The 24680-nt window shown below is 41.0% G+C and overlaps 2 protein-coding genes across 2 annotated transcripts in view; both read left to right on the top strand.

The window, feature by feature from the left end:
- The window catches only part of ccdc142 (coiled-coil domain containing 142), a 34248-nt gene extending 21642 nt beyond the window's left edge, over positions 1-12606 (top strand). The window contains exons 9-17 of the mRNA XM_058650549.1: positions 332-526; positions 1321-1487; positions 2758-2910; positions 5134-5248; positions 6234-6411; positions 6510-6620; positions 10836-10936; positions 11189-11357; positions 11775-12606. Coding sequence (XP_058506532.1) covers positions 332-526; positions 1321-1487; positions 2758-2910; positions 5134-5248; positions 6234-6411; positions 6510-6620; positions 10836-10936; positions 11189-11357; positions 11775-11883 — 1298 coding nt within the window. The 3' untranslated portion in view covers positions 11884-12606. The remainder of the gene's footprint in view (positions 1-331; positions 527-1320; positions 1488-2757; positions 2911-5133; positions 5249-6233; positions 6412-6509; positions 6621-10835; positions 10937-11188; positions 11358-11774) is intronic.
- Positions 12607-16430: 3824 nt separating this feature from the next.
- Positions 16431-21210, top strand: igbp1 (immunoglobulin (CD79A) binding protein 1). Its single transcript, XM_058650679.1, has 3 exons — positions 16431-16939; positions 18483-18815; positions 20679-21210. The coding sequence occupies exons 1-3, from the start codon at positions 16457-16459 to the stop codon at positions 20949-20951; spliced, it is 1089 nt and encodes a 362-aa protein (XP_058506662.1). The 5' UTR covers positions 16431-16456; the 3' UTR covers positions 20952-21210.
- The last annotated feature ends 3470 nt before the right edge of the window (positions 21211-24680 follow it).

The raw sequence follows: 24680 nt of genomic DNA, 5'->3' as shown, positions 1-24680 counted from the left end.
TAAACTGGTCAAGTGTTCAGTAGTGTGACGGCCTGGGGGAAAAAACTGTTCTTGTGTCTAGCAGGGTTCTGTAACGCCTGCCAGAGGGAAGAAGATCAAACAGGTTATTTCCGGGATGTTTGCGTCTTATCTGATGGCAAATCCCAGATAAGAAAAGACTGGTGAATCGGATCCAGTGTTTAACTATGTGGGATCATTGGATTTCATTGGAGTATGAAGTCACTATGACTCAACCTTGATATCATCACAACATTTAACTGTAGGTTTTTTCATTACAGGCATTGTCTCACGCACTGACTGTCTGTCTGTCTGTCTCTCTCTCTGTCGTCAGTGTTTTGCAGAGGTTTAGGGTCGTCTCTGAAAGATAAGTGTCTCACAAATGCAAATCAAGTCAGGTGTTCTGAGACATCGGAATCTAAGCAGGATGGAAGTGTGATGATGTCAGCAACCATGACGCACTTCCTGCTGCTGCTACGCCTGCTGCTCTCCTCTCAGTGCTGCCATTGTTCTGATAGAGAGGTGTCAGGTAAAGAGGCAGGAGCAAGACATACATACCTCCATACCATCTCAAATACATGCCTAACCCTAAGCAAAATGAAACTGTAAACCTCATCCTAAAACCATTTTCTTTATGAAGGGTTTGAACAAATGTTTGTCTTTGCATACTACTGCAGACATCACACACACACACACATGCACGCATGCACACATATACACACACACACGCACACACACACACATTCATGACTTGAGGGGACATTGCATTGACTTACATTCATTTCCTGGAGACTTGCTCTAACCTTAACCACAATTACTACTGGCCTAATCCTAACCCTGACCCTAACCTTAAAACATATGTTCATCTTAAAATGTAATCATTTATGTTGTGGACTTGATTTTTGTCCCCACAAGGAAGACAAGTCCCCATAATGTGACTGTGTAAACATTTTAGGTCCCCACAACATTAGTAATACCCACACACACACACACACACACACACACACACACACACACACACACACACACACAGACACAGACACAGACACAGACACTCACTTGTCGCAGCACAACATTCTGGATTTGTTTTTTCGTTGTTGTCTTTACAAATGCCCCATAGTCCAGGTGTGTGGCTCATGATGAAATATTGAAACAGGTTTCATAGAAAACCATTTGGTCAGGTCACCTCAAACTAGCTCCCTCTCACCTTCACAATCTGTATTTGTCTTTCTTATGCTCTTTGGCAGTTGTGGTGTGTGATCTTGGAAGCTGTTAAGTCAGTGTGGCTGTTCAGCCTGACTCTCTGTCCCTCTCTTTCCCCAGGCTCTTTCACTCTCTTCCCTTCCAGCCTTAGTCTCCAGAGACAGGCTGTTAACCTGGCGTTGGCCACAGTGCAGTTGGCTACAGTCTGGGTCACGTACAAGGCTCAGCACTTCCTCTCCTCGTGGAGCCTCAACAAGTTTCTGCTCATTATACAGGGAGACCTCAAAGTGAGTCACTCAGTTTTAGCAGCCTGTAAACCCCTAATTGGATTTAATGGCGGATAATGTATGGCAATTTCAATTAATGTTTTTATTATTAGTGGCATAACCATTAAATCCTATAATGACCATCTTTGAAGCTTTGTTCTTGTCCATCAGTCCACGATTTACTTGCCTCTTAGCGCACAAATCAGCATCTGTTTCAAAGGGATGTTCTTATATGAGGTACTAACCAGGGTTCCCACAGGTCCTTGAAATCCTTGCAAGTTTGTGAATTTAAAAATAATATGTCAAGGCCCTTGAAAGTTTTTGAAAATCGCTCTAAATCAACAGAAGTTAATGAAAGTGCTTGGCTTTCATGCAAGAAATAAGTTAATATTTAGATAAATGTCTCACGTGTTTGTTCAAACACCACCTACTGTTTCATGTGCCCTGTATTGCTTGATGCATGTAGACTAGGCCGACACAGAACAAATGTCGAGTTGGAAACTGGCCTCACATGTCAACTGGTAAGGAGTTGCAGGGTTTGCAATCCAGTCACAGATAATATGCATTCATCTCCTATTATGTTATGTTATCTGATTCCAGATGTGAAAAAAAGGCAGTAAATGTCTGGGAAATGCAAATCCCAAGATCTTTGGCTCACCAATGAAAAATAAAAAGACTGACCTGATAACTGTCAAAAAGATGTGGACATACTCAGTTGTGATTTATTCAACATGAATACAAATTGACAACTGTGAGAAAAAAATGAATCCAAAGTTATGAATTTATGACTCTGCAGCTGTCACATAACTGTTAAAACTACGTCACATGGGCCCCAGGCACTAAACACGTTTAGAGAAATGTATCTCATACACAATCAAGATTTTGGAAAGTCAGAGCACATCGTCAGAGTGTTTTATTTTGGATATACAGAGGGACAGCGACACATTATTTGCATCGCATACAGGCACTGTTTGTGAGGTATAACCATAGGATAACACTATTCACCGAGCGGCCCAGCAAGGTGCTGCCTCACGACGCGTCTCCTCCCTGTATTTGAACGGACATGCAGAGATTTTGACATTCTTAATTGCAAATGTTTTTTTATTACTGAATTTGTATGGAAAAGGGATTTGTAATACATACTAGGTGACAAATATTAAAATGTATTATATTTCAACTTCTCTTTTTCTTTTCAAGATTGACATGTGAGGCTCTGCCTCCCCTGCCTCCCCTGAGCACACGTCACTGCTTCTTAAAGTGATTTTGTGTGTCTTCTGTCTCTGTCCCTCAGGTCCTGATCGAGTCATCAGAGATGCTACTGCATCAGATTAAGTCTGTTATGACGAATTCAGACAGTGACCATCAATCAGCTTTTCACAACCACAACCATCTCCTGCTGAAGCAGCAACTCAAAGCACTTGACAGGGCCGTCTCTGAGCTGCAAGTGAGTGGTCTTATTGGCCCCCTTTACACCTGGCATTGGATAGCGCTTCACCACATGCATTTACACCTGGTATTAACATGCATCTCAGGTGTCAACGGCAAGATCTGATTGCTATCTGATCACAGTCACCCCCACCCCCTTATGTCAACTCCCCTTTGTGCGCAACATCAACAACAACAACATCATCAACAACAACAACATCATCAACAACAACAACAACAACAACGACGACGTTAGCCGCATGTGAACTCGAGCCATTGTATAGACTCCTTTGCTTTTTTGAAGCAGTCGTCTTTGAAAAGCAGAGCAGACTGCAGTGTTGTCACTGCTGTCATGTAAGCTGTGCTCAGAGCCACCAAGTACCTCCGCTTACGATGTTGTGGGTGGGGTGGAGACGCATCGCATAGGCAGTTCTGTTCAATCTGGGGCCCGTTTCAGAAAGCAGGTTTTGTGAAAACTCTGAGTTAGTTAACCCTGAGATGAGGGAAACTCTGGTTTTTCGGTTTCACAAAGCCAGTTCAGCTTAACTCTGAGTCAGTTACCCCGGCAACATACTCCGTGAACCTAACCTGCTCGCTGGCAGGTTTTCTTCAACAAACCCTGAGTTTCTCTCTGTCACCTCCTCCTCCTGCTGAGCCTGAAGCAGCTGTCTGAGACTCGTCTCATTTCCTCATTCATACAGTCGATATCAAAACACGTATCAGAGCGCATTCACCTGTGAAATTAATGAAATTTCCGTCTTTCAAAACATCGAAATCCCAATCAGATGTTACTTCCAGTGTCAGACTATACCGCGTGTTTCGTGGGGGGGGCTTACGTATATGGGGGTGTGGGGGGGTGCAGGGCGGACACGCACGCGTGCCTCAGAGCGAGGACTTGAGGTGTATTTCCACCGGCTCTATTACATGGCTCTACTCGCCTCGGGACGGCATGACACAACACGACACAGTTTAGGTACATACTCAACTCAACACATCCATTATTACAAGCCTGTACGTTTACTTACCTTAAGTCAGCTCATATCACCACATATCGAATCCAGCCTCCACACACACATCAAATCTTAATCAAATCAATCAAAAAACAATATTTTGCCAATATTTTAGAGACGCCCCCAAAACCTCACAAATCATGTTTCCAGGGGAGCTCATGTCTCATTAATAGTTCACACCAACACTGCACATTTATAAATAATAATAATAATAACTTGGATTTATAAAGCGCGAAATCCTAATGTTTGACAGCATTTCAGTGACTGTACATATTTACACGTGGAAATATAGTCATGAAATAGTGTTGAGCAAAATGTTTTAATGTAAAATAGAGTCAAAAAAATGAGTCAGTTTCAACATTGACTCTTCAGTTGGACTTTATAATTATAGGTCCGTAAGTAAACTATGTTTTCTCAGTTTGATCCATATTCTCATCTTCAGTTTGTGTCTGTGTTACAGCTGAATAAAAATCAAATGTAACATATGGTAGGACTGCAGCATTTTAACATCCATTAATGAAGTTAAAGTCTGTTAAATGTTGTTTACCTGTTGCCATGGTGAATCGTAGTATCAGAGCTCCATTGATGATGGCTTTTTTCATTCCCAACACACACACTTAACTCTGATTCAAGCTGATTGAACTAATGCTGATCAGCTGTTCTGGAACCCAAAACTCAGAGTTGGTCAACCTAGAGTGAAGGTTTTAACTCAGAGTTTGTTGAACCTGCTTTCTGAAACAGGCCCCTGGTCACAATGCAGCTCCGGAAGTGGTTTCACAGATCTGATAACAATCTGCCTTGGTTGTATTTACATCTGTACTTTAGATCAGGCGTTATTCAATTGCAATCTGATGACAGAAAACACATTTTAATGCCAGGTGTAAAGGGGGCCGTTCATTCTGCAAATCTCAGAAAACAAACTCCTCAGTATTTGTAGAAGAAAGCTGCTTGTGTTTGTTTGTTGTAAGGGTAATGCAGTTAATACAACAAGAGAAGCAACATGTCAAATCCTGACCTGCTAAATGAACTCAAACCCTGAGTTAGAATTCATGTCACAATTGACAGGTTGAACATAGAGCTGACAGCTTCTTTCACTGTATACAAAGAAGACATCCTCTTTCAGCTACAGTATCTATGTCTTCCATTCTTCCGTCATTTGAACCAAAGAATGTAATTGTCTCCTGAAGTTGTCTCTCTGTTTCTCTGTTTCTCTGTCTGTCTGTCTCTGTCAGACTTTCTCCTCTCTGGTGCTCAACACATTTTCCAGTGACTGCAAGAGAAAGTCAGGGGAAATCTTTGAACAGACCATGCCATCCTCTGCTCACTGGAGACCCAGCCACAGAATAGGTACTGAAATCATACAGTAAATCACATACAGTGGCGAGAGTTAGTGAACCCAGTGCAGACCCAAGGGTGGAATAAAGCATTATTGCTCCAGCCAAACCAATGCAGGGTTCAGTAGAAGTAGGGCTGGGCGATTAATCGATTTTAAATTGAAATCGGATTTAATTGTTTGGATGATGTTAAAAAAATGAAAATCGATTTTTCTGATTTGTCCTTTTTACTGCGCTCCATTCCTCTCCCCCTCCCTCCACTAGTTCAGTTGTGTGCAGTTAAAAACACTTAGGGACAGCACCGCTGATCGCCAGCGAGACACTCGTTTGTGTGTGTATGTGTGCACGCACGCTTGTGTGTGTGAAGAATGTCATTCATTTGCATAATTATAATAATAAATATAATAATTATTTTGTATTTACTAGTAAAAAAAATCGATTCAAATCAAAAATTGGGTCTGGTATAAAAAAATCGGGGATTTTATTTTTTGGCCATATTGCCCAGCCCTCGTTCAAAGTGTGTTGAGACTTCAATGTCATCTTTTGAATGTAGTCAACATAAATAAAAAAAGAAACATAACAGTTACAATAATGTAATGTAATGTGGGTGCATGCATGCATAGTATATGTGGACATGTTGAATAACAACCCCCACTGACGACTAAGCAGACTAGTCTTTCTTTAAAATTCTTAAATTATGTAGATTTGAGTACAATTTGAATATTTATACATAATGGAGAAAAGACAGAGCTCTGTAGGGAACATTGGGAGGTGTAGCAATGTTGCATGTCTTGTATTATAGTCTGATAAAATAAAAATCAGAGTTTCATGCTTATCCTTAATTCAGTGGTTGTCTGGGACAAATGTATGCATTAAAGACATAAGAGTGCATAGTTGTGTTTTGATTATGTATGTGATATTACTGTATGCGTGATAGATTATTACATATAGTCTGTTTCGCTGTACTGATAACTGTGTTTATCTCTAATGGTGGACAGGTTTCCCCAGCAGTCCCAGTGAGTATGCATCTCTGGCAGCACAGACTGTGATTGGTCAGGTTTTAGAGGGCGTGGCACCATTGCCCAATGATGCCCGTGTCCAAGCTCTGAGTATAACGACGACGGCTTTCCTGGAAGCGTGGATGGAACACATCCTGAAACAGAGGATCAGATTCAAGTATGTTTTCATAGCATCGAACTTTTGCAGTGTACAGTATGTCTCACTGGGAAGCTTGAGCAGCTGAGACACTACGTTATTCTCTTTTTCATCCTCAGTGTGCAGGGTGCCCTCCAGCTGAAACAGGACTTTGACTCTATCAGAGAGCTACTCCAGTCGGAGGAATATGGTCTGTCAGCTGAACTCCACCAGCAACTGCTCAGCCTACGGTATGACAGCCTGTCTTCCACCCTGCCTATTAACTAACCAATGTTTCTTTAAGGACTGTCACATCACATCCACAAGCACTCAGACCTGGATTTGCACTTGGGTCATCAAGAACAGTAGGAAAAACTGGTTTTATTTAAACGGGGGCTAGAACAGAAACTTGAATTTGAATTCCCACACGATGTTGAATTCCCTGCGCATTATGACGGCAGCATGCGCATTTCACTGCGAATGTTACCACCCCACCAGTAAGAGCGGTATTATGTCAACGCGGAGGGACAAGTGTGCTGTTGGTGGCTGCACATTGCAGCACAGTGTTTTACACAAACTTCCAGCCTCAGAGGATTTTATATATGAAGCTAATGTGCCGGATAAAGTCAGCAAACGTGTGTTCGTGTGTTCGCACCACTTCGCATCAGACTGCGGCCAGCGGTCGCTGTATTTAGTCAGCGACCGTATTTCACCGACGTACAAACACATTTTTAAGAAAAGGTCAAATTGAGGTCATAACTGACCATTCTGACACGTCCTAATTAAAAATATTTGTTCAGTACGTCCTCCATGACCGGAGCACAGACTCAGTCTGATACAGTCACATACAGCAGCTGGCGATCAGCGGTGCTGTCCCTAAGTGTTTTTAACTGATTTACAGTTCGGCAGTGTTCGGCTTGATCCTTGTGTCAGACGTCTCTTCCTGTGACGGCACTCTCGCTGTTTTCCGCGCACGCTGCCATGTTGATATTGTCAGAGAACTAGTGGAGGGAGGGGGAGAGGAATGGAGCGGAGGGAACAGGAGCTGAGTGAGCGCTGTGAAAAGGACAAATCAGAAACCCCCTGGAAGAAGTGGGTGTGTGTTTGCCTGTGTCTCATTTGCATATAAAGGGACCATGCACAAAACTGAGTGTTCTGAAAGGGGCGTTTTTGGCAGAGTTATTGAACTGCTATGGTGCTTCATCCTTATGGTATTTTGACCAAAGCATGTCACAGACATGTTCATTAGGACACCAGGGAACTATTTTAACTTGGGGAAATAGGGTATAATATTTGATACCCTTTAAGGACTCTGCTCCTTTCTTCAGACTGAGTTTGGTGCTGTGTCAATCATAATGGATTTCTTGATGACAGAGATAAGTATTTCTAACATTAATTAATTAATTGAGCTAACTACAACAGGACTAAAAGGGAAGTGTGTGCATCTCTGCTCCCAGTTAGCATAATGTTACAGGCTAACAGCTCATTGTGTGTGAAGTATGTTCATTAGCTGACAGTAACATTGGAGCAGATTTCAGAGAGATCATGAAAAGTGAGTCTAGTATATTTAGTTTCTGAAGTAATTATCGGTGCCTTTATGCCTTTTCATGTCAACATTGTCATAAACAAAACAATTAAGTCATTGAAGATACAGTAAACTATTACTAATTTAAATCACGCACCTTATAATCAAGATTCTAGACTCATTGTCATATTCATTGTATAAATACAGCAGCGGTTATATTAAATAGTGATCACACATTTTACTGTGCAAGATGTGGTTAAGAATTTAATTAATGTTCTGCCTCTCAAAGGCCCATCGTCTGCCAGTTTCATAGATTGAAAGATACAAAAATAAATGTTGTCTTTAAAGTAAGGCTTTAACAAAGATAAAAAAAACTTTAGCTTTACTTCAGTGTTTCAGAGGATTATACATTTCTAAACTTACTGGGGAGATGCCCCAGGACCCACCTGAGTCCCTATGCTGTGAAAAAATCCTGGTGAGAACCCCGCATAAACATTAAAATATTGACGGTTAATGTGACATTAATATTTCAAAATTCCGGCCATGAGTATTTAATGCCGGACATACAGTATTCTTAAATAGACACACGTAACAAGAGGGTGAGGTTTTGGCCTGCAGGAGCCATGGAAACATTACAGGACTGTTTCGAGTACACCGACTGGGACATGTTTAAGTCAGCTGCTAAGGACATCCAGGAGTATGCTGGGTCTGTGTCTGGATACATACAGAAATGCATGGAAGATGTCAGAGTGGTCAAAACAAGGTACACGCAAGGCTGAAAGCAAGGAACAACGCTTTCAAGTCTGGTGACATGGTGGCTCTGAAGACAGCTAGAGCCAACCTGAACTGGGCTATAAGATCAGCTAAGTGCTCATGGACAAAAAGCACAGGATTTCTTCAACGACCCCACTAACACCAGATGGATGTAGCAGGGCATCCAAGCCATTACTGACTACAAGGCCACACCCCGTTCCTATGAGAACAACACCAGCTTCCTCAATGAGCTAAACAAGTACTTTGGGAGGTTCGAGGAACTAACCACCACATCAGCAATAAAATCAATTCCTTGCCCAGATTCCTCGCCCTCTGCCTGGACCCAGCTGATGTCCGGAGAACCCTGAGGAAGGAAAGCAGCTGGCCCTGACAACATACCAGGAAAGGTGCTTAAGGAATGTGCTGACCAGCTGGCGGGGTTCTCACAGACAATGGCGACCACCCAGTAGCAGTGCTTCGAGAGGCTGGTAAAGGACCACATTCACACCACCTTCTACAGAGGAACTATAAAGAGCATCCTGACCAACTGCATCTCAGTCTGGTTGGTGGCCAGGACACTGCAAAGACACGCTATTTGACCAGGGCTCAAAACACCATCAGTGACTCCTCCCACCCGCACCATGGACTGTTCTCACTGCTGGCCTCTGGAAGGAGATTCCAGAGCAGAACTGCCAGACTCAACAACAGCCATAAGTTCAACCATTCCCCCTTCTCTCCCCACTCCTCACCCACACACCTGCACAGGACTCTGTCCTAGCTATCTTTTATTAGCGTTTTTTTTTTTTATCTGTCTTTTATACGAAACATACATTTATTATATTTTTCTTAATTGTATTACTGTATATACAAACATTTCTGTGAAAAATATATATTATCTATGTTTTTTTTATATATTTATATATATATAAATAGTGTTTATATTTGGATATTTTATTTTTTGACTGCATACTGACTCTATTCCTGTGCTGTGTGCCATTGCAACATCATTCCATTTTGATGTGAATCCAAATGACAAATAAAGTCTGTCTAAGTCAAGAAACATGCAAACACACATATACACACACGACGTATGAAAACACACGGCTCGGTCCAAATGTCACAATTCTCCATTTACATCTGTTTGCGTTGGGGTTTCTTTGAAGTGAAGTGTTTGGCTGCTTTTGTGAAATCAAAATTGTCCAAGTCTTTGGGATAACTCTCCAATCCTCATCAACCTTTTCACTTTGTTCTTGGTGACGCAGCTTCTTTGGGGCTGATTCAGTTTTGGAGGTATATCTATCTATCACTTTAAAGTCAGTCTTTTCAGACTGACTTTAGTTACTGTTCATTGACAGTAGTTGGTAACACTGTCAAACAATCTCCAAACACAAGACAATGAATGACTGTGCAAGAGAGAACTGGGAATATGACGTCATAGTTTTCCTAAATTGTCGTATACACACGGAAATGGGAGGCAGGCATTTTGAGATTTTCCTGCTCTAGGAAGTGTTTTAAAAAAAAAAAAAAAATACAGTTTCAGGTTCTAAAATGCTGTAAATCTGCTAAACGCTAGACCTACTTGACTGCTAGTATATATATATATATATATATATAAATATATATATATATATATATACATAAAAATAGAAAAAAATAGACCGGACCTCTGGACACCTTATTTATTCACTTTCTATTCCACTCTTTTTAAATTATTGTTCATTGTTGTCCTTGTTCTTTCAAGTTGAATGTATGTTATGTTATGTTGATGTTTATGTATGTTCATGTTTTACGTTTAATGCATAGCGTGTGCTAAGGATAAAACTGGAGTCAAATTCCTTGTCTGTGTTCACATACCTGGCCAATAAAGCTGATTCTGATTTTGGTTCTGAAATAAGAAAACATATGTCTTACCGAGGCTGGACTATGGCTACATCTCAGACAGCCAGATTCAGTGATGAAAAAGATATTAGTCAGCTTGTCCCTGGAGTAGTGAGTACAGTGAAGCACCTTAACTTGAGTTAACCCATGTCGCAGATATAACAGAGTTATATATGCGAGGGGCTGTTTTGCATATTGTAGCTGCATATTGAAGAATACATTTTTGCTGACCTGATCAAATAGAGAAATATCTTTAAACCTGTTAAAACCTGTATTCAGTATTTGGCTAATCCCTCTCTTTTGTCTGCAGTGTTTTTCAGCAGGTGGACTCTGCAATGATGTGTCTGCTCCAGCAGCCACAGGCTAAACCTTACCTGCAGTCCAGAACCTGGGAGCCTTTCACACGCTGCTGTGAGTATCGTATCAGTTTCTGACCCAGAAGCTCAGGAAATGAATCTACTGTTTTAAAATCTGAATTGCACTTTCAAAATCATGAACATTTACAAATAAATAGCAAGGAAGAGCCTGTGTGTGGTATGTTGCCCACCACTTGAAGGATCTAACAAATAATTAAATCATCAAGATGTTATGGTGGAAGCTGTAATTGATGAGTTTGTGAAAAGTAAAAATATGTGGCAGTGACTTTGGTGTGTAACTCCTCAGGTCCAGCTCGCAGCAGCAGTGACAGCATTAATGCAGCAGTGGGAAGCAGTATCACCAACTTGAGATCTATGGAGGGTGAAGAGCTCACTCAGTCTGATCCCTCTGTTGGGACCACTGAGCTCAATCCAGTGAACACATCAGCCCCGGGGGAGCCCTACCTTGCACCAAGGTACATTTCCACAACTTCCTACATGATTCCTACAAGGTTGATGTCAGGGATGTCATCTTTAGCTAACTTCCTGTCTGTTGTTGCCATTCCCCTTCCTCCTGTTGTCGAATACTGAATAGGTTTCATCTGTATTTGTTGTCAGGTCTTTGGCAGGATTCGTGTTGAGGATTCAGGCAATTTTATTTGCACTGACTTTGTATGTCATTGCACAAAAAATGTGCCTCACATTCAGCGTGAATGCATCCGTCCAAACATTGTGGATCAGTGATGGCTGTCAGCATATAGAGCTTTTTAACACATTGTTACTTAATCAGCAGCTATAAAACATCTCATATGTTTCTGTTTTAATGTGTTTGGGGGACAAAAGCAGTGACTGAATATTTTTAAAATGGTGCTGTGTGTATGTTGTGCTTGTAGCCTTGCTCTCGGTGCTGCTCAGCAGGAGTGGTTGGACCTGAGGATCCACAGCAATGTCCGTCGTTGGAGGCTTCCGGGGCTGCAGTGTCTCTCCAAGTCTGAACCCTGATATCTGGTCACGTTCACTGGGCTTCAGTATATGTGTGTATACTGTATATTTTTGTGTGTGTGTGTGTGTGTGTGTGTGTATACAGTATATAAATATATAGCAAACATATTTTTATATTTTTGTTTAAGATACATAGTTATTTTATCATTTGATTTATATTATAATTAATGCTGTAAGCGGAATTGAAATAAATAATCTGGCTGGAAAAATGCACAACTTTTTGAGATCTGTTGGTGAATTAAATAGGAAGGTAGGCAGTATATGTTTCCCATTATTGATCACTAATTCCATATTAACCTTTCAGCGTATTGAAATCAAGTGATTTGTGAGAGAATGACAGTTATACACAGTTCCTCTAGACTTTGTTTTCAACATGGGAGAATCTGGCACATTTGGAGATTTGGATCAATCACTGGGCAGATCAGAGAGAAGGAGAGGACATTCATAATGGCTGTTTGACTAAGCACCTTTACAGGCATAGCCCTTCTGTGGAAATGTTGCCATAATATTAGCCAACTTCAGAAGGGGAAATGGCCACCATGTGAATCTGTCCTCACCTTTTCCAGATAATGCACAGGACAGGATTAAAAATGCCCCTCTCGGCCAACAGAAACGACAACGGAAGTGCTCGTGTCTGTGGGAGTGCTTGTTTTCGTGCAGCTATACAGACCAGCTGTTATGATGCTCAGGGACTACTTAATTGTTACTTTATTAAAAGACCTTTATTAAGAAGTTCGTTTCTCGTTTCTCTGTAGTCAAACTACCTGACGTGAATTTTAACGTCTGAATTACTGAGGGATTTATGGTAAAAAGCCTGCAGTCAAGCTGATTTTTAAGGACATCGACGTCCGGTTTTCAAAATAAAACACTCAGATCACCGTATCTACACTTTTGAAAGCACACCTCCTCGCAGCTATGTGTCAGGGACATATTAATATTAAACGTATCTTCTTTGTTTTTGTTTTGTGAGAGCATTACAATACAACAATTACTTTTGTTTCAAATAACATACAATGGTATTTCTGCCACTTACAATTGAAATCTTTGTATACAAAACAAGAAACAAAATAGAATAGAATAGAATAGAATAGAATAGAAATACTTTATTCATCCCCAAGGGGAAATTGTTTTAACAAAGCAGCAATACAAACAATATTATAAACATAAAATGTAAAATGTGCAACAGTAAGAAAAGAAAAAAGTGCAATAATAAAGGAGTGGCATAATGGAGTGCAATGTCATACTGTAGAAAATGTGCATTGTGCAAATGAGCAGTATTTTTTTTTTTTTTGTTTTGTACTATTACAGAGAGTTATTGTAAGTTTTGATGGCTGATGGCAGGAATGACTTCCTGAATCTGTCCTTGTGACAGCGGAGCTGTCTGAATCTATTGGAGAATGTGCTCTCCTGGGCCTGGAGGATGTGGTGGAGAGGATGATCGGTGTTATCCATGATGGAAAATAGTTTATTCAGCATCCTCCTCTCCACCACCGTTTCCACGGTGTCCTGTTTGCAGCCGATGATGGAGCCGGCCTTCTTTATCAGTTTGTTGAGTTTGTTCGTTTCACCGGCTCCAATGCTGCTCCCCCAGCACACCACAGCAAAGAACAGTGCACTGGCCACAACAGACTGGTAAAATAACTCCAACATCTTGCTGCATACATCAAACGATCGCAACCTCCTCAGAAAGAAGAGCCTGCTCATCCCCTTCCTGTACACAGCACCGGTGTTAGCCTTCCAGTCCAGTCTGTTGTTCAGCCTCACACCAAGGAATTTGTATTCCTCCACCATCTCAATATCCTCCCCCAGTACCCTCAAAGGTTGTGGAGCTGTCCTCTTCCTCCTGAAGTCCACCACCATCTCCTTGGTCTTGGTCACATTCAGAATCAGGTGGTTCTCACTGGCCCACTTCACGAAGTCAGATACCACTGTCCTGTACTCCCCCTCCTGTCCATCCCTCATACACCCCACCACCGCAGAGTCATCAGAGAACTTCTGCAAGTGGCATGACACAGAGTCATATTTGAAGTCTGAGGTGTATATGGTGAACAGGAAGGGGGACAGCACAGTTCCCTGTGGGGCTCCTACATCACTAACCACCACATCAGACAAACCACCACCCAGTCGGACAAACTGTGGTCTGCCTGTCAGGTAGTCAATGATCCAGGAGATGGTGGGCGTGTCCACCCCCACCCCCTGCAACTTCTCTCCCAGTAACAGTGGCTGGATGGTGTTGAAAGCACTGGAGAAATCAAAGAAAGTGATTCTCACAGTTCCTCCAGCACCATCCAGGTGAGACTGAGCTCGATGCAGCAGATAGATGAGGGCGTCATCCACCCCCAGTTTGGGCTGATAAGCAAATTGAAGTGGGTCCAGTGAGGACTTTACCTGCGGTCTAAGGTGAGCTAAGACCAGCCGCTCCAGCACCTTCATCACATGGGACGTCAGAGCCACTGGGCGGTAGTCCCCGGGTTCACGAGATGCTGATGACTACAGAAAGTCAAATGAAAGTATACTTGAGAACTCTTGGGAAATTGGGAAAGAATAAAGAAATGTCCACCAGGGATTTTTTTTTTTTTTTTTTTAAATAAATAAATAAAATAAAACAATACACACTAGTCGTTAGGCCAAATAAAACATTCAATACTTCTGTCTGTTCAAAACTAACATATCTTACCCATTTGGCCCACAATTCGATAAATATGTTTTTCTGTAGGCGAATGGAGAAGGTAATCTGTTCCATGAGGTAAATGTCGCTTACTATACTTATCCACTCCTGTATTGTGGGCGGATCAGGGAGAAGCCAACGCCGTGTCAGTGCTTTTTTACCAGCGGTTATCAAAATATGAAATAAATATTCATCAGCTTGCCTGACCTGTGAATCCGAATTTCCTAAAAATAATGTAGAAAACTGCATAGGAAGATTAGTATTAAACAGGCTGCCTAATACTTTGTGAAGCTCTGTCCAGAAGGATTTAACCACTGGGCATTCCCAAAAGATATGCCAATGATTGGCTTCCCGGTGTCCGCATAGTCTCCAGCACGCAGCTTCGCCTCCAGCAAAATTTGCCTTTTGTTTTGGTGTAATGAAAAAGCGGAACAAACACTTCCAGCCAAACTCCCGCCATACATGAGAGCTGGTCCATTTCCACAGGGATTGGCAAACGCCGAGCCAATCCTCCTCAGATATTTTTAGATTACCCTCTCTCTCCCATTTTTCCTTAACATATCCTGTACTGTGTGTTTTTTTAAGACAGTAGACCCTTATAAATTCTAGAGATGACACCCTTATTCGATTTACTTTGGTAAATTATCGATATCGGGTCATTAAGATCGGTGTCCTTTCTGATATGTTCTAAGCGGTTATGTACCTGAAGGAGTCTAAAAAAATCTGTTCTTTCAAGGTTACAGTCTTCTTCAACTTTTCAAAGTTTTTAAATTTAAGTCCCTTTTCTGTGAGAGAGTAGTATGTCGTTATTCCTTTTTAAATCCATGATTTAAATCCCTTAACTATTGTGTTAGGGCTAAATTCCGGATCATAGGCACACCATTGGATTATCTTTAATTTATTACTTAATTTATACTCGTCTTTTATCATATTCCAGATTTTTAGCTGTGCTTTGATCCATGGGCAGTTGCAAAATGTCATATTAAAAGTCAGATTTGCTCTCTTAATATGAAATTATTATCAACATTGAGATGTGGCATTGAGACGTCAAATTGCAGCACTGATCATAAAAACTGCAGGCTTATAGGAGGATGACAAGGATCAACACTGAATGTTCACAACCACCGCACATTTGATAATGACGCATAGAATTGTGATTAAAGTCCCACACAGAATCTGTCCATGATCTATAAACAACAGGTCCTTCAGGCTATGTCTACATTTGACTACATAAACCACCCCCTTCACATTTTTCCCTTCAGATTCAATCACTGCGGTGCAGTAGGAGTTAAAACTCCTTTGTCCCAGGTGCAGGAGCTCTGCTTAAATTTCACATTATAAACTAGCTTTTTAGATAATGTTTCAGTATTATAGTATGTTTGTCCAATATTTGGCACATACACAGCTTAATGTTAATATAGTCTCCAGCTTTATAGCTTTTAGATATTGTTTTAGCACTATGTGCTATAACATATTTATATAGGTATTTTATTAAATTATTATTAATAATAGTTGTAGTATCGTCTGTCCACCTGTCCTTCCTTTGATCTGTGTGAGTTACCTTGGCAACCATGGTAGTAAATTAAACTTTTTACAACACACAAGCACGGTCAACAGGCTTCAAACTAAGCAGGTGACTTACTAAGGGCACCATTGTGTGAAATGCAGACTTTAACATTGTTTGGATAAGAAATACAGGTACACGATTTATGATTATGATATGATTTTAGGAACAAGATAAAAAGAATTATGATTTTAATTTATTAAAACATACCTAATTATGTTTGAATGTTGTACTTGAATGCAACGATAATGTTCGGCCTGCAGAGGGCGGCAGCTAACATTCAAAACCCTCTGCAGTAAAGATATTAAACGAAGAAGACAGAACCCGGAAAATAATACAAGATGGCGGAATGCGAAAATGGCAGTGACAACAAACAGCCGTCAAATTCGGACGTAGAAAACCCCAAAATATCCGAGCTGCTGGATCGTGGCTGGAAGATATTAGAAGAGGTGGACAGCACTAACGAAGCACTCGGCTCGAACAGCATCCAGGTAAAGGTGAAACGCGGCACCGCGATGTTAGAAGAAGCGTCCAGGATGGTGGCGCAGCTCAGCCTGTTCAGTCCTAATGAGGAGCTGGAGGAGGTAGCCACGGCGGACCTAAAGTACCTGATGCTACCTGCTCTCTTAGGAGCACTGACCATGAAGCAGACGAGCAGAGAGAAGCGACTGGAAATCGTCCAGACAGCACGGGCTTATTTCATTGACTTCCTGAGGCGATGTAAAGAGTATAATGCATCACACTTCGAGCTTCCAACGTCCAGGGAGGAAGACACAAATCATTCAGACGACTCTTCAGAAAGTGGAACGTCTGTCAAAGTTAAGGTAAGCCATTTGAATGCTACATGTGCAGGGGAACAGAGAGAAGAGAGGCCCCTGTCTGCTACTATTCCGGTGTTGCCCCGAAATCTGTGACCGCGGGTGAGGATGTTGCTCATTGCCTGCATGTGCGTGTTCAGCAACAGAATCACAGATTAAGATAGCGGCACTTCCGTCACTGTACCTGCATAAAAATGACTTCAAACCTGAAAATAACTGCTTTCAGCTTTCAATATCACCCTATCTGGACATTGTGATCATCCCAGGCATAGAAACACAGGTTGTGATAGCTGCACCGCCATCAGAATATGTGGCCTCACTGTATCTGTATATTAATGACATAAAATCTCAATGTAACTGTTTTCCCACCTTATAGCTTCCTCTCCAATTAATGTTGACACTTTACTGGGATCATTGTAGAGATAGAAACAAGGAGGTCACATATTCTGATGACAGTTTCATAAAGGGGTGTTTCATAAGCAGTTAGGGTTATATTTTCAGTATCTATCACATATCTTCAATCCAAGTGTTACTAGTCATAATTTTCATTTCAGATATCCTAAAAACTATTGCAGATATCGATATCCAGAATGTAATTTTTACTAGTCATAATACGAATTGTGGATATCTATAATTACATTTTTACTAGTCATCATGTATTTTTGGATAGTCAAAATTACATTCTGGATATCTGAAATGAAAATTATGACTAGTAACAATTGGATTGAAGATATCTAAAATGGGAGTTTGTCCTAGGAATAATTCAATTGTGGATATCTGAAATGACAATTGTGGATAGGAAGAATGTAATTGTGGATATCTTATATGTTCTTTATGACTAGGAAGAATTCAATTAAAGATATCTGTAATACATATCCGGTCTAGCTATCAAATGTTGAAGGTGACATAGACCAGAAGCTCCAATTAACGCTGCGTTTTTGTGTGTATCTGCGTCATTACCTCGTTTATGAAACCCTAAAGTTTCAGAACAAACAGTTCAGCCACTGCTGAGAAAATAGGGTTGTATTGTTTTCCTGGGCTCTGCGAAGCGGATCGACACTTCCTTAATTTGATGTCGTCATCAGAAATCCTCACCACTGTAGCGCCTCCCGGTGCGGGCACTAGTCCGGGCACATCCGGTTGCGTACATTCAACCGCAGAAGAAGAAGAAGAACTAGTCTCGTTGTAGCTGCTGAGATGCAGAGCATCCACCGTGCCAGAGGGGGAGCTGTGTATCTGAGCGCTGGCCTATCTATTACGTCACTTCCAGGTACCTGGCCAATCACAGGACAGTAGGAAAGCTCTCGTTGGCTAGCCAATCACAGCAACTGTTTGGTCTGAAACAGTGCGGCTGACGAGAGCGTCAGTGAGGAGATATTTTGATCGGCTCGTTTGCAGCGATTAGGAGGTTTTTAATCATGAAAACAAGTTAATATATGTAAGTAGACCTCCATAACTAACATATATGTGTGATACAAGCATTCTATGTCGCCTTTAAAACAGCTTGTCATATGTGATTGCCCATACTGTCTGTGATTTGTGCTTCTAGTCTGTACCCCAGTCTTCAGACCTGGTTGCCATGGCAGCACAGAGACAAGCCAAGATTGAGCGGTACCGTCAGAAGAAGGAGCTGGAAACCAGACTGTCAGATGTACGGAGAGCCATGGATAGTGGACAGGCTGATGATGAAGTCAGCAGAGATTTTTATCTTCTCAATGTCCGGAGATGGATCACAGTGTGTTTGGATGAAGTAGAGAGTATTGACCAGGAGATGGAGATTCTGAAGAAGATGGTTTTTCTGAAGGATAGTGCACCCAAGCAGCCAGCTCAACCAGCCAGGCCTCCCATGAAACCATTCATCCTTACCAAGGACGCTGTACAGGTGAGACTCGTCGTTAAGGAAACTGGAAGTGCATGACCGGAGCAAAGTTAGAAAACACTTTGTAGATAGAAGTTACAATTTAGGCTACCCTTACTTGGCACCAAATACCACATTGTCATTTTAAACGAGGTACATTGTCCCTGCTGCATACCTGAGTGTGTTTTTGTGTGTGTGGTGTTTGAGAGTTTTGGCTCCTGATTAGAGTGTCGAGAAACTATGGATAATGTCTGGAGAATTTGCTTGTGACGTCTTTAGAGTTTGCCATTCACATATGATGAATGCTGTTGTAATTTTTGGTCAGTGAAGTCCAAAACTAAAGAGAAAAAATAGGATTACACTTAAATGGTGTGAAACCCATTGTTTATTATGAATAGGTAAACATGACATGTTTTTTTTTTTTTGCTGAGAGCACCAAGGTTTTGAGTTTTCCCTGCACATGTCCAAAAACATGCAGAGGCTAATTGGACACTCTAAATTGCCCGTAGCTGTGAGTATGTGATTGACTGGTTGTTTGTCTGCTGACAGAAATTAAAGCAGCAGCATCCAGAGATTAGACAGATTATACTGGAAACAAGGGTAGAGCAGGTGATGAAGCTGGCATGTCTTTTCATAAAGCTTAACCCTTGTGTGGTGTTAATATTTGGTTAATACATGGTTAATATTTGCCTCTTACCTTTGTTGGATCACATTTATGAATTAAGTTTTACTCGTTTTTTTTATAAAATGTAATCAAAATCAAGAAAAGCAATTATAATCAAGATATGAGTAGACAAAATCAACTAATTTACAAATGAAGCAAGGTTTTTCATAACTATTGATTTTTTATTTATACTTCATTAGAAATTGAACCCATTTAGATCAGTTTACACAGAACAGGCTGACACATTGTCTTTTCATACCAGCCTATACAACACATGAGGGACAGAGTTTCTTGCTTCTTGTATATTGTTTTTCTGTACATCTTGGGTCCACACATGCTTCATTTTGTTGCTGCTGGTCAGGTGGATAGGGCACTAGCATTCCCCAACCGAATCCTCCTCATAACTGATGGAGAGGCTGGGGTCCTTGGAACATGTCTTCTCTGGATTTGAGGTCAGACCAGTGCCTCTCCCATTTCCTCTGGAGCTTCCCTCTTTTCCACTCTGGGTTCAGTTCCATCAACATGACAATTTTGTTGTACGCTGAGATGTCCAATACCTCATAGAATGAGCACAGTGGCTCCTCCATCAGGCTGGGACTGGCTGGTGCTGTGGCTCATCTTCTTGGAACTAGCTGATGCTCAATCCCATCCTCTTCATCAAAGTCACCATCAGACTCTGAATATTCAGAAATGTGATCCTCACATTCAGAAACCTCTACCTCTTGGTTATCATCATCAAAAGCTTATCTCTCTTCCAAAATCAAGTGCAAGGACCTCTGACCATAGAATATTTTGGCCATCTTGATCAATTGTGATAAGGAACCACACTGGCAAAGCTAGATTTATTGTGTCCCACCTCAAAGTTGCAGCTCGGCTAGATTATGACAAAAAAAATACAGCAAGACAAAGGGTAAAATGTGTGGGAGGTGTTGGCGCTTGAGTTATGCTGTGTGTGAGTGTGAGTGTCACTGTGTGTGAGAGAACGGCAGGGGCAGAGAAACTCACACTTGCATTCACTTATTATTATTATTATTATTATTATTACTACAGAAAATTAGCCAAGGCCAATGAGTCTGAAAAAATAATTTATCGTACGATTTTTCTTTTGTTAAAAAAGAAAGGGTCCCACAGACCCGAACACCATACAAGGGTTAATATTTGGCAGGTACCAGATCACTGTTATAAGCTGTAATTTTCATAAAGTGTGATTGTTTTTTTCACAGGCCAGGGTTTTTGGCACTGGTTACCCCAGCCTTCCAACCATGACTGTAGATGAATGGTATGACCAGCACAGGAAACACGGAGCCCTGCCTGACCAGGGGATCCCCAGGAAGGTCCCTGTGGACAAAGACACGGATGCAGAGGAGATGGAAGAAGAGGAAAAAGAGAAAAATGCTGAGCAGGATGATGAGGAGTCTTTGATGAAAGCCAGAAACTGGGATGACTGGAAAGACGATCATCGCAGAGGTTATGGAAACCGCAAGAACATGGGCTAGTTGATCCCAGAACCATCCTGTCTTCTTTTCTTCAGTTAGTCCAGAAGTGGACTCTGCACGATTGTGAGGAGGAAATGTTTCACAGTGTTACCTGAGCAGCCTGTTGACTTCACTGGTTGTGCAAGCAAACACATTTTCATAATTATTCTTTTTTGAGGAGTCGTAATCTACAGTTTGGCTGGACTGAATGGAACAGTGTTGTGATGCCTGTGTACTCCCCCTCACATTGTCATTCGACAATAAAGACTTTTAAAACACATGTATATCAAAACACCGCTTTCTGTTATTTGACATAAACAGCACTTCACCTTACAAATGTCAATTGTCAGCATACACTCCTGATCAAAATTTTAAGACCAGTTGAAAAATTGCAAGAATTTAGATTTTGCACTATTGGATCTTAAGAAGGTTCTAAGTAGTGCTTCAAAATGCAAAAAGAAGAAATGGGAGTGAGACAAAAATTTATTGCAAACAACCATTAAACTGAAATAGGCTGTTCATCAGCTGATCAAAAGTTTAAGAACACAGCCTTTAAAAACCCAAATCTTTGCAAAAATGTGCTATAGGTGCCATTTTCTGTCAGGTATCCACACTGTCATGACCTGATGGCAAAGGCAAAAAAGCTTTCTGTCTTTGAATGTGGTCGGATTGTTGAGCTGCATCAGCAAGGCCTCTCGCAGTGTGCCATTGCTGCTGAGGTTGGATGCAGTAAGACAGTCATTTTAAACTTCTTAAAAATTCCTAAGTGTTATGGAACAACCGGTTTTTTTAATTTTTTGATGCTTAGAGCAAAATCCGTTTTTCAATATTTGGTTCAATACCAAAAAAAAGGAATTTCGTATTTTGGCTTTGTCAGAAATACGGATTATACTTTGGTACCCTGACCATTAATGACATCCCATTAATAGCAATTAAATATTTTAATCGTTTGACACTACTTTGGCACTGTTTGGCTTGATTTGTGTGGTTATTTCTAACTCACATTTTGTAACTTACTTGCAAGATCACCTGAAACACATGATCATAAAATATGTCCCTTCTACATCTCTTAACCAATATGTATTATAAGAACTGGATAGAGCACCGCCCCTTTGGTTCCGTTCATTCCAATGGAGTTGCTCATCCAGTGTCACTACTCGATCATGCTCAAGGCCAACGTCACTCGCACATTTTATGAAAGAACTTCTGCACCGTGACATTCCTTGATATTTGGATGTAAACGAACGTAGGACCAGTGGAAAGATGGATTCGTCCTCACAAATTGAGAGATAGATAGATAGATAGATAGATAGATATACACACACACGCACACACACACACACTGTTAGACCAATTAGAAATGCATTCTTCACTGTAATGTCTGTACATCAAGAAAGCGTTAATATTATTATCACATTAAGACTCAACTGCTTCTCTGATTAAATAAAATCATCCTATATTGCATGGAGGCAGGGAGGACTATACACACACAATGCATTACATTACATGTCATTTAGCAGATGCTTTTATCCAAAGCGACTTACAATAAATATGTATTTACACATTTTGGTACAAATAGGCGCTGGAAATAAATAGGTGCTTCAAATACGCCAAACTATAAAGTGCTACTCATAAGTGAGATGTGCAAATAAATGTAAAATGTGCTACTGTTTTTATTTTTTCCAATTAATGTGGGTTTCATGATTTAGAATACAGAAAAAAAAAAACCAGACCACTGTTTCTTTAAATTATTCATCCTCTACATCTCTATCATCATCATCTCAATTTTTAAAGCCCACAGACCGGAAGCTCCAATTAACGCTGCGTTTGTGTGTGTATCTGCGTCATAACCTCGTTTATGAAACCCTAAATTTTCAGAACAAACAGTTCAGCCACTGCTGAGAAAATAGGGTTGTATTGTTTTCCTGGGGTCTGCGAAGCAGATCGGCACTTCCCTATGCTGATGTCGTCTTCAGAAATCCTCACCACTCCTCTCACCACCGCTCCCGGTGCCGGCACTAGTCCGGGCACATCCGGTTGCGTACATTCAACCGCAGAAGAACTACTCTCGTTGTAGCTGCTGAGATGCAGAGCATCCACCGTGCCAGAGGGAGAGCTGTGTATCTGAGAGCTGGCCTATCTATTACGTCACTTCCAGGTACCTGGCCAATCACAGGACAGTGGGAAAGCTCTTGTTGGCTGGCCAATCACAACACAGTCCACATTCTGGGGGTGTGGTTTTGGTCTGAATCAGCACGGCTGACGAGAGCTTCAGTGAGGAGATATTTTGATCGGCTCATTTGCAGCGATTAGGAGGTTTTTAACCATGAAAACAAGTTAATATATGCAAGTAGACCTCCATAACTAACATACATGTGTGATACAAGCATTCTATGTCACCTTTAATTTCAACATTTTCTTTTGATAAAATTGGAAGATTTTACAATTATAACCACATCAATCATGACAATTATAGCCATTTTATATCTTTTTTTAAGGTTACAGTGGGCAGTCTTTCAGCAAAGATGAGTGTGGTTCGTGTTCATGCTTTGGTTAGTTTCTTTCATGAGAAATACACCGCCAGGCCCCAAAAAAAAAAAAAGGGACCACCTGGATTTACCTAAGCAAACAGGTAAGGGGTAGCTGCAGTTAGTCAGGTCTAGGTTGAGCAACATTATGTGCCCAAAGAATGAGGTCAGCTGACTAACTGAATATAATGAATCCCCAGATTATTCCATCAATGATTTTTTCCTTCCCTGATGACTTGGGCATAATCCAAGATGACAATACCAGGATTCATCGGGCTCAAATTGTGATCGAGTGGAACAAGTGCAGCATCATTTGAACTGTATGCAGCAGTTGACAGGCATTCCAGCTTGTTGCAAACTGCTGGTTGCTTTTGATATCCTAACAGTGTGGATGATAAAAAGATCATAAAGGATTTCATGCAGTGTGAAATTACCACAACCATTTCTCAATACAGCAATAATATGCCAAGTTAAAATTAAAACATTAAAGCTGTGTCATAAGGGTTGGACTGGGGCTTATTTTAAGGTTTCAGATACCTATGCCAACACAAACCAAATACCGATGTCCAAAACATGATCAATTTCAAAATGATGTGCATTGGAATACAAAATTCTCCCGTATGGGGTTTCCATGCTAAGGTGTTAACTGCGTTTAAGAAAGTTCTGTAAAAGTTGGACTTACACTTCACGTCAAATCAGACAATATATTACATACACAAGACTCCCATGTCAATGGCTGTGTTGGACCACTCGGTCTCTGAAGGTCCTCAAAGTGTGTCTGAAGATGGTCATCTCCACACAGACTATGATGGTGAAGCCATGAACTGGCCCAGTTCCTCCTGTGTGACTGGGAACCCACCAAACCTGGTAGTAAGGTTAATTAGTTAAAACGTAAGTGCACTCTTAGAGACTACTTCATTAGGTACATCTGTGCAATATACACACACACACACACACAGTATAAATCTGCCACATATTTCCTTTAGATAAGTGTTTGGTGTGTTTTTTTTTTTTTTAACCAACAATGTCAGAGAGGTATTAAACTGCCGTTTCTTACTGTTGAGGCTGTATAATTTGTTTTATTATGTTATATTATGTGCACCACCTTTACAGACACTATTAGAACAACTCTCAAATGTTAGTTCAGTTTAAAAGCAGCATTCTACAACCTTAACAGTAAGAAGGAAAATGAATAGAGTCAATGCCAACATGATCATTGCAG

The sequence above is a fragment of the Solea solea genome, chromosome 14 (genome assembly GCF_958295425.1).
Source record: "Solea solea chromosome 14, fSolSol10.1, whole genome shotgun sequence".
In the NCBI taxonomy this organism is placed as follows: domain Eukaryota; kingdom Metazoa; phylum Chordata; class Actinopteri; order Pleuronectiformes; family Soleidae; genus Solea; species Solea solea.
The sequence above is the reverse complement of the archived record's forward strand: the minus strand, read 5'-3'. Positions and strand labels throughout refer to the sequence as shown.